Raw genomic sequence first — 15,490 nt, forward strand, 5'->3', positions numbered from 1 at the left:
AGTATATTGCTAAAATGCAATTCACCAAATACCAAACAGACATGTCTCTATCTTTCTCATCATAGTAAACTCAGCAGCATCACACATCTTCATCCGTATATGCTAACATATGTTTCTATGCAATATGGGCCCAATTTTTGATTCACATCTCAGGAAAATAATCCACTGAAATCCATGGGAGTTTTATCTAAGAAAAAACAGCAGAATTGGGTCCTGTGTATACAATGAGCCATTTTCTTTATTAAGCGCTTAATCTGCCAAACATCCATTTTAATCACTAATTAAGATGCATATACTCAGAAGTGAACAAACATGTGAATTTCTTACAGGTACTGCCCTGCTGCATCCCTGGTCCCTGCCTGCTCTTTAAATAGCTCCCTTCTGGCTTTTGCTGCAGCTTTACCAGCTCTTACCAGAGCTGTGTACTGGGGCACACCCCTTTACTTTCATGTACACTTATACTATATAGAATAAGTGGTGTGTATGCAAGTTGCAAAGGGTAATATCAGCAGTTTATGACTTTTACTAAGTGTTCACATTTGGAAAGATTATGTAGGTTGAACCTCTCTAATCCAGAAAAAGACAATGAGAAGTCCTGTGACATTTATAGACTAACAGATTTATTGGCGCATAAGCTTTGGTGGGCAAAGACCCACTTCATCTGATGCACAAAAGCTTATGCTTCAATGAATCTGTTAGTCTACAAGGTGCCACAAAACTTCCCATTGTTTTTGCAGATGCAGACTAACATGGCTACTCCTCTGATACGTCTCTAATCCAGAACTCTCTTGTCTTGCAAACTATGTAATCTGGCATGATTTTAGTTAGCCGGAAGACAACTTATCATAGGTATTGCCAAGTTTTCTGTGGCCCTATAAAGTTTGTTTACAGACATCAACCCTGACTTTCAGTGTTCTGTGCTGTTATTTAGTTGTAATTTATCCCTAAATGTCTTCTAAGAACCCAGTAAGCAGGGGAAGTGTTGGCAATGTGCTAGACAATATTGACCTCCTGTGGTCAGAAAATGTTCTTGTCTGCCACCGGTCAGGTCCCGAAGGTGCTGGGCAAGAGAGGCTCAACCTGTGTTTGAACCATTAAATTATCAAGAGTAGAGAAGGCAAAGTCAGTTTTGTATGAAGAAATGTGTCTGTTTAAATACATATACAAACTCACACAAACTAGGCACCATTCAGAAACTCAACATTAGTGTGTTTGTCACTATGTAAGCTCTGTCCTAAGTATAGTAGATACTACAGTTAGTGCAGGCAATAGATGTTGATTTTGAGAGGGTAGGAACTGAAAGGGGATGAGGGAAGAGGGGAATTCAACATTTCTTGACGCAGGTAGCTACAATAATTGCAGCGTAACAGTGACAAATGTACCAATGTTGCATTTTCAAATTGTGCCTGTTTTGTGTGAATGTGTCTCTCAACCCCCTCCCATCCATGCAGGTTGTATAATTTAATAATTAAATAGGTGTTAGCATTAATTTAAGTTAAACTACTTGAATTCATCAGCTTTCACTACAGTCAATAGGAAAACACCCACTGACTTCAGTGAGACCAAAAGTAAGCGCTGTATATGCAACTCATATGGACTGCAAACCCACATACATTAAAACAACCCATTAAATAATGTTAATTGTTTAGCTATGTAATCCTAATTTTTCTTTTGCATTGAAACAATTCATTTGATATTTAAGTATATTTTAATTTGTAGTCCAAGAGATTGCAATCCTCTATTTTCTTCAAACTGTTTTCTAGCTTTTAAAACTTTTATCATCATTCATCCATATGTAGGCAGGACATAGGCAGGCTAAACGGGTCTTTCTCAAGACAAAAAATATCACTAAGTATTGTCATTATTCTCTATAAGGTAAACTGAATATGGAATTTTCACTAACAGGCCATAAGCTTTCAGTCCTTTATTCTTCATTTTTCTATCTCACCAATTTTAAACAGAGGGTATTAATGCAACCATTCACATTTTAAGATGGAAGTTTTATTTGCTAAAATTACTAACACTTTCTTAAGATGCTTGATATAACTGCAAAATTATTGTGCCCCACGCTCTCCCTTCCAGTCTACCCTGATTTTGCTGCATATGTGTCACTCTTGTATCTGATGCTGTCAACACTTAGTTTCTAACTATGTCACCTTTTCCACATGTTTCATTCCTTGCTGCCATTGATACTCCTCCATTCCATCTCTACACTTCTACTTACATGGTGCAGCCTCCTAAAAAGCTTTTGGACTATGTTCAAGACAATTCTCCTGGTGTTTCCAATGAGGTAAATGAAGTATTCTTTCCTATTCAGATGATTTGTTTGGGAAACAAGAGCACGGCACTGATCTGTCATATCTGAGTTGTTAATCTTCATTGGTTTCCTATCAATAACTCCTGGGCCATTCCTAAATCAGTACAATTTTATCTTTGTCTTCATATATTTCCAGATAATTAGCACATATGAATGTTATTCTTATTACACTGGAAACTGAGTCCATATCTCCAAGCCACCAAGAGACATGTTCAAAACTACAAAATAAACCATGTGTTTCTAAATCTTGAAACATTCCAGCTTCCTCAGAGTTATGCACTGACATGAGATACCCATTAACCAATCAACAAGAAGAGTATTTGTGATTAATATGTTTGGCTACAAGTTATGAGACTTGGAGTGAAAGTCATGTTGGATGAGCTTTTTTTTCATTGAGATGTTTATCATTAGGATTCTTAGCTTGGAAAACCATCAGTGAATTGTGGCTGTAAATTAGTAACTGAACCATTGATATTTGTCATGATTCTGATTTAAGAATAAAGTACAGGAGTGCCATTGCCCTGCACTAAATTGTTACCCACAAAAATTGCTTTGTCCCTTCCACTCTTCAGATGTGTATCGAAATGGGACAGATCATTCTTTGTCCTGTGTCATACTGTACTTGAGTGTAAGACAGTGTCCTGTAATGTGGTTTTAAGTCATTCATGATTCTTGATTAGCTTCCTTTTCCCAAAACCAAAAAAAAAAAAAATTAACATATTCAAGGAATAAAAGAAAAACATGGCCCCTCATCGTTCACTGCATTGCAGACTACTCATGTTTGCTTTTAGTCTGAACACCTGGCAAAACCTCAACTCCGTGGCTTCGATGAGAAATGAGGGCACTTAATCAGCAATGAGGGAAGCCATTAGAATTGGCTTTTGGAATCTGTGTCCAATAGAACTGGGTAACATATTTATAATTACTGTTTTGGTTTAGTATGTGATTTATAAAACATGTCTGTTTTTTAACTTGTGTCTGTGAAATTTCAATGATTTTTGGAAAAAAAAACTTCTTCAAATATTTTTTCACTTAAGTCGTTCATGAAAATGTTTAAAACAACAACACGTTATTCAAAAATACATTGTGCAAGTTAGTGGACTAAACAAAATTTCACAGAAGCAAAGTCACACCAAGGAAACAGTTAAAAAATTATCACTGATTTTCGCAGACACATGCAAAAACGTTCACTGCTTTTTTTTCCTAGCTATGTTATCAGTCGCTGTAAAGGCCCTAATTTGGCAAAACATCACCTGGTCAGGAAAGCAATCAGACACGTGTAACTTTGAACAAATGCTGTGCTAAAAAAATCAATATTTTGTGAAGTTTCTTTCCCATACTGAGCTATTTTACAAATTACCCATTTATTAGTTGGTAATGTAGGGAGCAGGGGCACAAGATCTCTGGACAGTACTGAACGTCCCAGAGAATATGTGCATGTGGCTTGAGGAATGTGTCTTGCTGTGCATTGGCCTGCTCCTGGAAGTGGTAAGAAGGACAATAGTGTGTGGCAACTAAGCAACATGATCCGTACAGTGTTGTTCAAACATTCATACCAGCTCCTGTCCTTCCGAGACATAATGCCTTCCATAGAGTGACCACATTGCCCTATGGCAAATACAGGACACTGGCCTCTAGGGATGGGGGGCTGCTGGTCTATGTCAGGGCTCCTCAGTGATGGGGCAGCTGCCCCACAGCATTGGGGCTCCACAGCCTCCTGATGAGGGGGGAGTGGATGATTGGGGGTGCAGGGAATGAAGAGACCACCCCATGGCAAAGCCCACCGGCAGTGGGGGCTGCCTCCGTGGGGTGCCAGGGAATGGGCCAGCTGCCCAGCGGAGTTACTCCCTTGCAGTGGGGGCTGTTGCATTGAGATACCGGCTGCCAGGGAACAGGATCCCCACAAAATATGGGACAATTAGTCCATTTTTCTTAAAAATGTCGGGACACCTGTGAGACAGCTTAAATAAGGGAGTGATGGTCACCCTCCAAACTCACACCCTTCCTCCCCCCTTTAGCCACCCTCTGCATGGTTTAACCCACAGGAGCTTTGTAAGTAGTTGAATGCATACATTCTCCACTGACCATTAGAGGTTCATGTACATGAAAATGTAAATCTACGGTGTAAATGACTATGAAGCAGCATATCGTACTTTCTTATAGCATCTTTCATATGCATAAAGTGCTTCAAAGAGGGAGTCAAACACAAACTAAAGAGAAAAGGAAGGGTAAGATCAAAGTGAGTCAGTGTTTTGAAAAGTTTGTTTATCAACTTGGAGAGTTTGCTGGAGAATGTATAAAAATCTTAAAAGGTGAGGGCTGGGTTGTGTGATTTAAACACTGCCTCATGTAGAAGGCAAGGGTGAACTCACATTGCTCCTGGAAGCATCAGCTTCAGGGGGTTCAGTTCTTCTAGGAATACCATGGCATGCATGGGGGTGCACGTTCTATGCAATTCATAAAGCGTAGCACAGATTACTTCCCAGGCTCCAATATGTTGAACTGCTGACCCGGTAACAAACCTGATCCCTACTTGAGCCCTGGAGCCCTTTTCTTTTCCATGAGCCCTACTTAGCTGCTCATGGAAAAGAACAAAGATGTTCACAGGGACTGCAATTCTGATGGGCCCTTCTATGGACCAAGGCTACATCATGTCTAATCACAGTCTGACTCCAGTGCTAGGTAGCACAAACTATTGTTCAACTACCAGCCTCCGCTGGCTTAAGAGTTTTTTGCATTTTTAATTGGCCCTGTCCCCCTAGTTTCAGGTTTGGCTGAAGTTCAGTGAACTAAAGTTATCACTTTATTGTTTGGGGGCTAATACTATGTGAGTTGGTGGTCTTGCTCTGATTTCTAGAGGAAAGAGGATATCGCAAGAAAAATCCACCTTTGGTTTTAATCTCCAGCTCTTGTTGAACATAGCTGTAACTAGGACCATGCTTAAGTTCCTGATTCTTGTATGGTACCTACCTATGACTATGATTGGTGCAATACAGATTAGACAGCCAGATGTTATCAGTCTTGAGACCAAAATGGGGTGGGGGAGCTAAGTTACCTTTATATCATATAAAAGTAGTCCCTCCAGAACAGGCCTTGCATGCATCAGAGGGACAGTGTGGGAAGGCATAGAAAACGGAGGACTTCAGTCCACAATCATGTGGAAATAAACAGAGAACTTTTTTCTCTACCTTGCAGTATTGGGTGTTATGCTTAGAATCCCAGCTTCTGGAGGCAGACAATTTATGTGAGAATCTCAACGTCTATTTTTTAAATAAATTTCTCACCCTCATGGTTGTGGGGAGGGCGAAGCTTGAAAGCATGAATCGTAACAGTTCAAAAATCAGGAAGCAAATAAAAAGCATTCAAGATTTATAGTGTTTTTTAAAATGTCTGACTCGTGATTTTTGAGCATGTCAGGGTGACATCCTTCATCAGCTCTAAATTATTTCCAGATCTTTAGCAAATAAAAAGGGCATTTCCCTGAGTTCCATAAACTAGTTTTTAATAGCTATAAAAACAGCAAAGTTTTATAAATAGAATTCTGTAATGGCTTTGGCTCAAAAAGTCAGTCTTCTACTGCAGATGCATTTGGAGTGGTTGTATTGTGATGCATGTTCCCTGCATAACCTGGATTACTGGGGCTGGTTCCTCACTGTAAACTTCCCTCTAATCCACAGGTAAATTGATTTCTTCATCTGGCTTACTGTGCCTCAGAGACTTTGGCCTGCATTCATCTACTTCATTTTTTCTTTTTTAATCCAATTCGCTAATTATTTTATTTCTTTCAAAATGCATTACAATAATTAGCTGGCAACACTATAAAGTAATGAACGAGAACATTGCCGAGCCAGAGGACAAGATTTGGAGACACATTTTTCTCTGAGACATTGAAACCTGCAGGAAATGTCTGTCCATTTTTAGCAGAAAAAAATGTGTCTAATAAACAAAAATAGTTGTATTGTTGCACTGTTACATCCAAAAAGGACTATGTTGTAAGAGATGAAACTTAGAAAATACCAGGCATACCACCAACAGTAGCAGCACAGTGTTGCACCAAAGGATCATTGCTAAAGCAGTGATGCCATGTGGATGGAGCAATATATCTGGCAATGTTAGTCCACACTGTCCATCATTTCAGGAATATATATGCTGCAGCACAGCACCTTATGATTAAAGCTGGTAGAAACAATGGGTGTGGAACACGGAAATCTGCTCCATGTATAAGCCACAAATTGCAAGTTAATGTTGCCTGAGACAATGCTAATGTGCAGAGCTTAGCTCCTGTAAATATCAATGGTATCATACATATTGCTTCTTACTGTATCTCAGACAGCACTTTTTGATGGTATGTACAGCCATCATAGCTCTTGTGTGGGGTTGTATTGGACATAACACCAGACTAACAGGGCCTTTTGTGTAGCACAAATTCTTAGGCATTTATTTCGTTTCCATTTACAGCTTTCCTCTTCTCTCCATGGCACAGGAGCACAGTGGTATGCCACCAGTATTTTACCATGGGATTCATAGAAACATTTCCCCTTAGTTTGATATCTTGGCATTCCAGTTGTGCATGTACTGGAGTAAGGAAGGACGGGGACACTGGAATCAATTCCTTTTTGCTTCCTTTTCACCCCTTCAATTTAAAGTAAGGGAATTGCCTACCATTGGGTGAAATCTGGTGCAAATCAACAATATGCAGTTTGCTCTTCAGAAGCCGTTTCGGCCTTATAGAGAAGTAATCTCTGGCAAAATGCGGTGGTGGTGTCCAGAGGGATGAAATGGATTAGTTGTAATTTGCCCTATCTCTGCCTGCAGTAGAGTGACAGAATATTAACAAAGGAACTCCAAGGAGTCACCAAGAGCACTCTATTGTAGGAATATGTGACCTGTAGAGAACTTGTGTTCTGACCTGTGAATAGATGGCAAGATTAGATTGTGTGAACACAGAAACAGTGAAAACTTAGAAATGGAACAGTTTTCATGGAGGATTCCCCTACTTTACACAACACAGTCCCACAGCCTATTCCATTTCAAAATAAAATAGGACGGCCAATGTATATGTTTTGAAAACTGGTCAAAACTGTACACTTTGAATGGAATTTTTTTTTTTAAAAAAATCAATTTTCTGCCCATTTTTATTAAACCAAACCCCTTTTTTACCCTATAAATATTTTCAGATTGAGATGTTGAAAAATTAGAAAACTGTGAAGGAAGAAAAAATTTTCTTTTCCTGTTAAAAAGCCAGTTTTCATTTTAGAAGGTTTAGTGAAAAATTTTCAAGCAGCTCATCTCAATAGCTGATAAGCATAGAAGCGATGGTAGCCAGCTCTTTTGTAGCATGTTCCAACAGAACTTAGCCAAACATTTTATAAAGTTACTTATCTTTATTCTAATTTTATATATGGGGAAACTGCGGCACTGAGAAGTGACTTGCCCAGTGTCACACAGCAGTCCAGTGACAGAGCTGTGAACTCCATTTAAATCTCCTAATTCCATATCATATGCCCTATCCACAAGGCTATGATATGTTGCAATGAAACGTTAGACTTGTTACAGTCATGTGTTGACGTATTCTGTCACTGATCCACTTTTTGACCCAGAGCAGTATGCAAAAACTGAGAGCTGGATATGGTCCTTAGATTATACACTGTAAATATGAAAGCTCTCCACTTGCTCCAGTTCTGTCATAGTGCATAGAAGAGCAAAACCAGTGCCAGTTGATTGGCTGTGGGCCAAAATGATGATGATGGAGGGCACTTAAGTTAAATATTTGTAGTAATCAAAACTTTTTTTTCAAATGCATTAACATGTATATAGTAGACAGCATCCTCTCTCTCTTCATCCTTGTCTTCACTTTGTAAGTTCTGTGGAGTAGGAACTTGTGTTTTGGTGTGATTGCACAGCACTTAGCACAAAGGGATCTTGTGCCAACCAGAGGACTCTGCATACTACAATAGCGTATGTATTATTGATGATGATGATTAATACAAATCAATATCAATGGTGAAAGCAAAGAGTTTATTTCAGATAAACATCCCCAAGTTTTGGTCCTCATCTAGAGTGATTATAAAGCTTTCTCCTCTAATACCCATCTGGTTGTTTCTTTCAGCTACTTTCATGTCAACTTCCATTCCTGTCTAAACCCAAAAAGTTCTAAATCATGTTAACAAAGCTGTTTAAATGTCAGGAAATATTTGGAATCATCTTGGTACAAGTTTTAGGCAATGTGATGTTCACACCTTATCCATGTTTGTGTGATTAGCTTTCTCTGCTTTTAATGTGTGATAAAGTTGAGTGACTGCTATGTATGTATGTCTGTCTGTCTGTCTGTCTGTGTTTTGGTGGAATTGTTTAGTATGTGACACGAATCTTTTCAGAATGAAGTCTGTTGAAAACTAATTTCAGACTACTGGCTCTGAAGAGTCTCAGGTATTACAGATACCTTTGATTATAGAATGCACATGCTGTGCTGAATGTCCAGGGTAATGCAAAAATCTGTTCCTAAATGTTTCTTAACCCAAGGGTGACCTCTAGAGGTGTGATTACATGTCAGCTACTAAAACGTAGTTGACCTACATTTTTATGAACTTTGAATCAAACAATTTTTAAATTAATAGCAATGACAAAGCATTACTGATTATCCTAATTTTCTATATGATTGCAGCACATCCAGTACTTTTCTATATAGAGAAAAGCAAACCCTGCAGCATATAATAGAGCCATGTGTAAATTCTATTTCCAGTTCTCTAGGTCATCATTGAAATGATATAGCACGAAATGTTTAACATTTCACTGACCTAGCTTTGTGCCCAGAAAGAGGCACCATGGGAACAAGATGATTCCTTTTCTAGCTACAACACACTAGTGCTACGTAACTCTAATTCTGTCTGCAGCTTTGAAATCTATTAAGTGAGTGGTTTAAAACTAGTTGTTTTAAAACTTAAAATTGGATTTATGTTGACAAGTTAAAAATATTTCAGAGGAGCACTGTGTTCCATCTTCCAGGGATCATGCCACATCTGCCCTTAAAGCAATACAAAAACATTAGGACCCTGTGAAAAGAACAGTTCTTTAAATGAATTTAGGATGGCTAGCAAATTATGACTCTTTTAGCCACATTTACAAAGAGTTTCCAGCTTTAATTGACACCAATATTTGGTAAGTAACTGTAATAAATTCTGTGGGTCTTATAGGAACTGGAAATTATTTTTGTTTATTTTTTAGATCTTATGTAATTTTTCTTTTAAATCAGTTTCAACCATAGCATAGCAAATTTTGAAAAAAGGCTAGAAAACCCTCAATTGTTGTTTAGTGGTATTGTAAATGGAAAGCAAAAAGAAGTCCTGTGGCACTTTATAGACTAACAGGTATTTTTGGAGCATAAGCTTTCGTGGGCAAAGACCCGCTTATCTGTTAGTCTATTAGGTACCACAGGACTTCTTGTTGTTTCTGAAGATATAGACTAACTCTGGTAAATGGAAAGGTAACTGAAGCTATATCTTCACTAGAAGGTTTTGTCAGCACAACGGCCATTTTGCTGACAAAACCCACAGAGCGTCCACATTCCCAAGAAGTTCTGTCTACAGTAAGTTAACAGAATGCAGCACTTGTGTTCACAACTGTATCCTGCTCCCCATGCAGAATAATGCCTCTTTTGACAGAAAGCCAGTCTGGACATTCCAGGGGGCCCTCTGTCAACAGACAGGGATTCCAGGACATGGGGTAACCCTGTCTCCTGTGCCTCTGGTCAGCCATTTTATTTTCAGAGTGGCCAGGCAGTCCGGACACGCTCTGTTGATAGAGCGGATTGCTCTTGTGATACACTTGGCAGTTTGGTCATGATCTGTCTACAGAAGTTCTGTTGGAAGATATAGTCAGACAAAAACTTCTGTTGACAAATCCCTGTAATCTAGACATAGCCTGAGAGTGTGATAGGAAATATTATGGGGCTTTTTTAAAAACAGTATCAATTCTCATGGCTACATCTACACTAGCCCCTTCCTTTTGGAAGGGGCATAGTGATGAGCAAATTGGGAAGATGCTAACGAGGTGAAGCCATGAATATGCAGCACCTCATTAGCATAATAGCAGCTGCACACGATTCTAAAGTGCCACTTTCGAATTGCACACCACCCGTGTAGATGGGGGCCTTTCCAAAAGTACCCCCCAGATTTCAAAGACCCCTTATTCCTATTTGGTTTTAGGAAGAAGGGACTTTTGAAGTAGAGGGGTCCTTTTGAAAGGCCCCCCCCCCCTCATCTACATGGGCAGCACGCAATCCGAAAGCAGCACTTTCGAAACGCACATGGCCACCATTATGCTAATGAGGTGCTGCATATTCATGCCAGCACCTCATTAGCATCTTACCAACTCACTCATTACCATGCCCCTTCCAAAAGGAAGGGGCTAGTTTAGATGTGGCCCTTGTGAAATATGAACATTAAGTCTAAAGTACGTCAGGTATTAATCATGATACTCTGATTGTGATGGATCTCATCCCAGGATCACTAACTTACTAAATGGTCCTGGACAATATCCATGGAAAATGTGACACCTTTTTTCATTGAAAGTTTAATAGACTGACCTATTTGTTTTCACAGGCCTCCTTATATCATCTTTCTTCAGACAAAGGCCTGGACAGACCTTCTAGGTAAGAAACCCTATATGTCCTTCCAATAGATAAGCTGACAAAATCCTCAGAGAAACTAAGAGGACTCTGAGTATCCTGAAGTCAATGGGAGATGAGAGCACTTAGCATGTGCATAGCACGTCTAGGGATCCAGACTTTAGCAGCCCCCATATGAAATAATGAGAAAATAATCAGATGTGGATTCTTTTGAGATTTGCAAGTCTCCCTTTTGTTTTAGAGGAATATATTGCCCACTACTCGTAATGTCACCTAGTCCTTCAAACCCCCCCACTGGCATTCCTCAGCTTCTGTATTAACTTGTAGCTTCTATCTCTCACTTTCAACGCACCGCTTATTCCACTGCTCCCAGTCTCTTTGCACTCACTTATTATTACCCCACTGCTTTACTCCACCCAAAGCTTCCACTTTACTTCTACCCTCATATCCTTGTTGCAGTCTCATCTTTTAACCTGGCGCATCCATTCCAGTATTCAAAGGTACCACACTCCCTGCATTCCTTTCCCACTTTAAAACTCCCATTTTAACAAGACCTACTTGTGTTAATACTTAAATTAAAACTGCTATTACCTAATTTAAAAATGAAAAAACCCTGTTAACAGCTTATATTAAGTTTCTTCTCCTCATGCAAAATAGCTGTGGCTTTTTGGTACATCTGTCTGTTCAGGACCTAACACTGGATCCCCAAACCAGACCCTTGCGTTCTTTGGAGCCTGAGACCCCATTCTTTTCTACTCATCTTTTTGAAGGGTTTCCACTAATATGTCCTTTCCAAGGCCCACCCTATGACTGTGATTTATTTCCTACATCACAGCTGGACTTTCTAAGCCTTGTACTTAAATATACTTAAATTGCCTTTGACAGTATATACTGCAGAATTATACTGGCACAAAAACTTAGACATAGCTTATTCCACCACACAAGATTTTTTTCTTTTTTTGATTGCATGGCTGAAATCCCTTCCCTGAAAAGATGAAGTTGTATGGATGAAGGAACTTTTTTGCCATTGTAACTGCATCTATGTTAGAGTTTTTGCTATCATAGCTGTATGAGTGGGATGTGGGATTTTCCCCCCACAGTCCCTACCGAGATAGCTATCCCAGCACATTTGTATAGTGTAGACTCAGCCCTAGAATCCAACTGCATAGTGGGCCTGCCAAAATGCGTAGAAAAAAGCAGAAGTATGAGGCAAAGGCAGCTCTGCCCAGGATCTAAGGCTCCTGTAGACGACAATGATGATGATATACCGTGTCTTGTGGATAATAACTTCTTGCATCCTTACTTGCTCCTTGTTCCTGCTCTAACGGATCTCAGCAATCCGTTCATTCCTTCCCAATGTTCCGCCTGGGAAGGTTTTTCTGGTTGTAGCTACACTCAGCTTCACGTAACTGACATTTCCGTTCTAGCCACTGGCTCTGAAACCTGCAGCTTTGTGGACTGGGCAGGGTTGTGCTATTCATGTGGGAAACTTAGTTACTGCAGTTGCCATCATTGCACCTTTGTGCTCCGCACTGCTGACAGCAAACGTGAAGGGTCACTGCAGGCCTGGGAAGAAATCATGGGGCAGAGTGATGGGGCAAACAGAGCAATGCAGGCAAGGACCCTGTGTAGCATGAGGAACTACTGGTCATTTGCAGGTGTGAAAGCCTATAGACTGTCTTTGGCAGTTATCCTAAGCAGAGCCAGGGTCACTCTCACAGCGCAGGAACTGCCTACAGCTGCTTCAGTGCCAGCAGCAGTTCAGTCCTCTGCTTCCTGGTCCTGAGCGGGCATGGCAAATGTGGGAACAGAGAGAGACTGAGTGAGGTTAGAGCAAGCCAACATGCCCAGCCATGCAGGAGGCGGAGGAGCTGTCTCTGGATGGAATGTACACCCACATCCCTTGTCAAAGGCTAACATTTGCATCACCGTTCTATAATGTGCAAAGACTGTGTTGTAGTCAAGTAGTGGACATGGCTGTTATGCAACAGATAGTACATGGGGCAGCTTTCCAGCATCAAGACATGCTGCAAGGGTAGAACTTCCCGTGCCCCTGGAAGAACAGCAAAGTGTAAAAAGGATAGACAGCTCTGGAACAAAAAGTCCTTGGGTCAAAACATGGCATTTTAGGCAAATACTTGCCAACAACATTGAAATTTTTTGTTTTCCATGAAAACTGTAGTCTCTTAAAAAAATGAATATTTTAATCAAAAATGTTGAAAATATTATTGAATGCTACGGAAATGTTTCAGTACACTTTTTGATCATGTTATTGTTGATGTTTTAGGTACAAATAGCAGGGAAGGAAGGTGTGAAAAAACTGAGTATAAATAAAAGAAGGGGTCAAACCTTTTCAGAACTTTTAAAGATGCAATGGCTTCAAAATTCCAATATTTTTCCTAAATATATATTTTTATTTTATAGTCAGCTTTAGAACAAATGGGGCTTCATTCTGCAAAGTGTGCAGTTCTTTGCGGTGCTGTCAACAGTGTTTTGTCCAGTTATATATAGATCTATTTATTCACACAGTGTTGGAACTGTTAAATGGGCTAAAGGGCCTGCTTATTGATCCCTGAAGAGAAGGTATTCAGATGAGCTCTGCTCACACAATTTGGACTGGCACTAATATTGATTATTTCTTCAGCTCTGCAAGTGACTACAGAAAAAGGAGGAAGTCAGAGCCTACTGTAAGTCATCAGAGGGTGCACACTGATCAAAATGCAAACAGAACTAGCCTGGGCCATGCAGATATGCAAGGCACATACACTACCCTTAGAAAGCCTTTAACTAGCTCTTCTCCTTCTTCTCCATCAAGAGCAAAAGGTAAGAGACAAGCAACTTTGTGAACAGACAACAACTTTGTTTAATACTGAGTTCTTATGCATACAGGATTAAATGTTAGTAATAAGTACCACGGAATGTATGCAGCTGTTTGGGCACAATTCACTGAAGGAAGTATCTTCTACACATGAGCCTTTAGTTTCTAATGAAAGGCTAACTTGTTCATTTTTGTATGTGTTATTTCAGGCAGGATTTGTATGTCATATGTAATATCTACTATCTATTTATTCAAGGCAAATCAGTCAAAAAAGAACGTGGCTTGTAAAATTCTCTATAATTTCATAAAACTGCATTTCATACACTGCTTTCTTGCCAGCCTTTGAGGTTACTGTAATATTAAAAACTCTTCTAGTACACACACAAGCTGCGTCTACATTACACTGCCCTTCTGGAAGGGGCATGCTAACGAGTGAGAGCAAATATTCAAATGAGGGGGTGGATTTACATATCTCGTGCCTCATTTGCATACTCTTGCGTGATCTCGCTTCTGGAAGAGCCTTTTCTGGAAACCAAAACAGCTGTATAGACAGGGTTCCCTCAGAAGAAAAGCCCCCTTCCGGAAGAGCCTTTATTCCTCAAACATTTACTTCTGGGGCAAGAGAACTGCAGAGAGTGAATCCCGCAGCCAGCTGGGGAGCCATATTGGTGGATTCCAGGGACACCCATATTCAGCTTCTCTCAAAAGGACAATCAGCAGAATAGGAGAAATAAAAGAAAAAGTGGTTGGCACTTTCTACGAGAAACACACACCCACAAACAAAAAACGTCTCCAGTGAGGCTGCTGCAATTATTGACATATTGTGCTATTATAATGTTCCTGCCTACTACACTCAAGACCCATTCGTCACATAGTTTTACCACACAGATGCTACCTGAGAGACAAGAAATCTCCCTTCCCTTAATATATAGAGATTTGTCTTAGGTGTCTTTGTTAAATGTGCAACGGTGCTGAATGGTTTGCGTACACAACACCATTTTCCTTTTCATCCTGGACCAACACAGCTGCACGTAAAAGTTAAAATCCAAGTATCTAACCAGAACATTTGTCAAACATAAAAGTACATTTGCTCATTGTTGGCATTTGTTTTTGGTGTTATATATATATTTCAGAAGTACCTAAAGGCCAGACCAGATTGAACACCATAGTGGTGGATGCTATTTAAACAATAGATTATGATCGAAGTCAGCATGTCTGTCATGGAGTCCATGGAGTCTGTGATTTTTCCATGAACTCTGAAGATTGGCTGGTTAGGCAGCCTGTGGCCAGCTGCAATGGCAGAGGCTGAGACAGTTTGGGTGTGGCAGGGCACTCAGGGCTGGGGAGTGGGTTGCGGTTGCAGGGTGGCACTTACCACCGGGAGCTTCCCGGAAGCATCTGTAATTTCCCTGCAGCTCTTAGGGAAAAGGAAGGCCAGGTAGGCTCCTCTGTGCCTATTACTCCTGCCATGAGATCCAACCCTGCAGGTCCCATTGGCTGCAGTTCCCGGCCAATCGGAGCTGGAGCTTTTGGGAGGGGCAGCACACAGAGGAGCCTCTGGCTTTCCATCCCCTAGGAGCTGCAGAGTTATACTAGCCATTTCCAGGGAGCTATGCAGAATTGGGTAGGCTAGCCCGATGCACCCTCTCCCCAGCATCAGCAGTGGTCCCTGGCCATGTGCCACTGACCACCCTCCTCCCACCATTAATGGGGATCCCAGGCTGCGCAC

At 40.4% G+C, this 15,490-nt stretch overlaps 1 protein-coding gene across 27 annotated transcripts in view; it reads left to right on the forward strand.

Moving 5' to 3' along the window:
• SORBS2 (sorbin and SH3 domain containing 2) overlaps positions 1-15,490 on the forward strand; it is a 238,661-nt gene that overhangs the window by 170,566 nt on the left and 52,605 nt on the right. For 22 of the 27 annotated variants that reach the window (XM_074992898.1, XM_074992900.1, XM_074992905.1 and 19 more), the window contains 3 exons: positions 2,234-2,290; positions 10,918-10,967; positions 13,588-13,766. In XM_074992898.1, the coding sequence (XP_074848999.1) occupies positions 2,234-2,290; positions 10,918-10,967; positions 13,588-13,766 (286 nt within the window). The remainder of the gene's footprint in view (positions 1-2,233; positions 2,291-10,917; positions 10,968-13,587; positions 13,767-15,490) is intronic. The other 5 variants (XM_074992903.1, XM_074992916.1, XM_074992923.1 and 2 more) reach the window with 1 other exon arrangement.

Source organism: Carettochelys insculpta, chromosome 4, assembly GCF_033958435.1.
Source record: "Carettochelys insculpta isolate YL-2023 chromosome 4, ASM3395843v1, whole genome shotgun sequence".
Taxonomy (NCBI): domain Eukaryota; kingdom Metazoa; phylum Chordata; order Testudines; family Carettochelyidae; genus Carettochelys; species Carettochelys insculpta.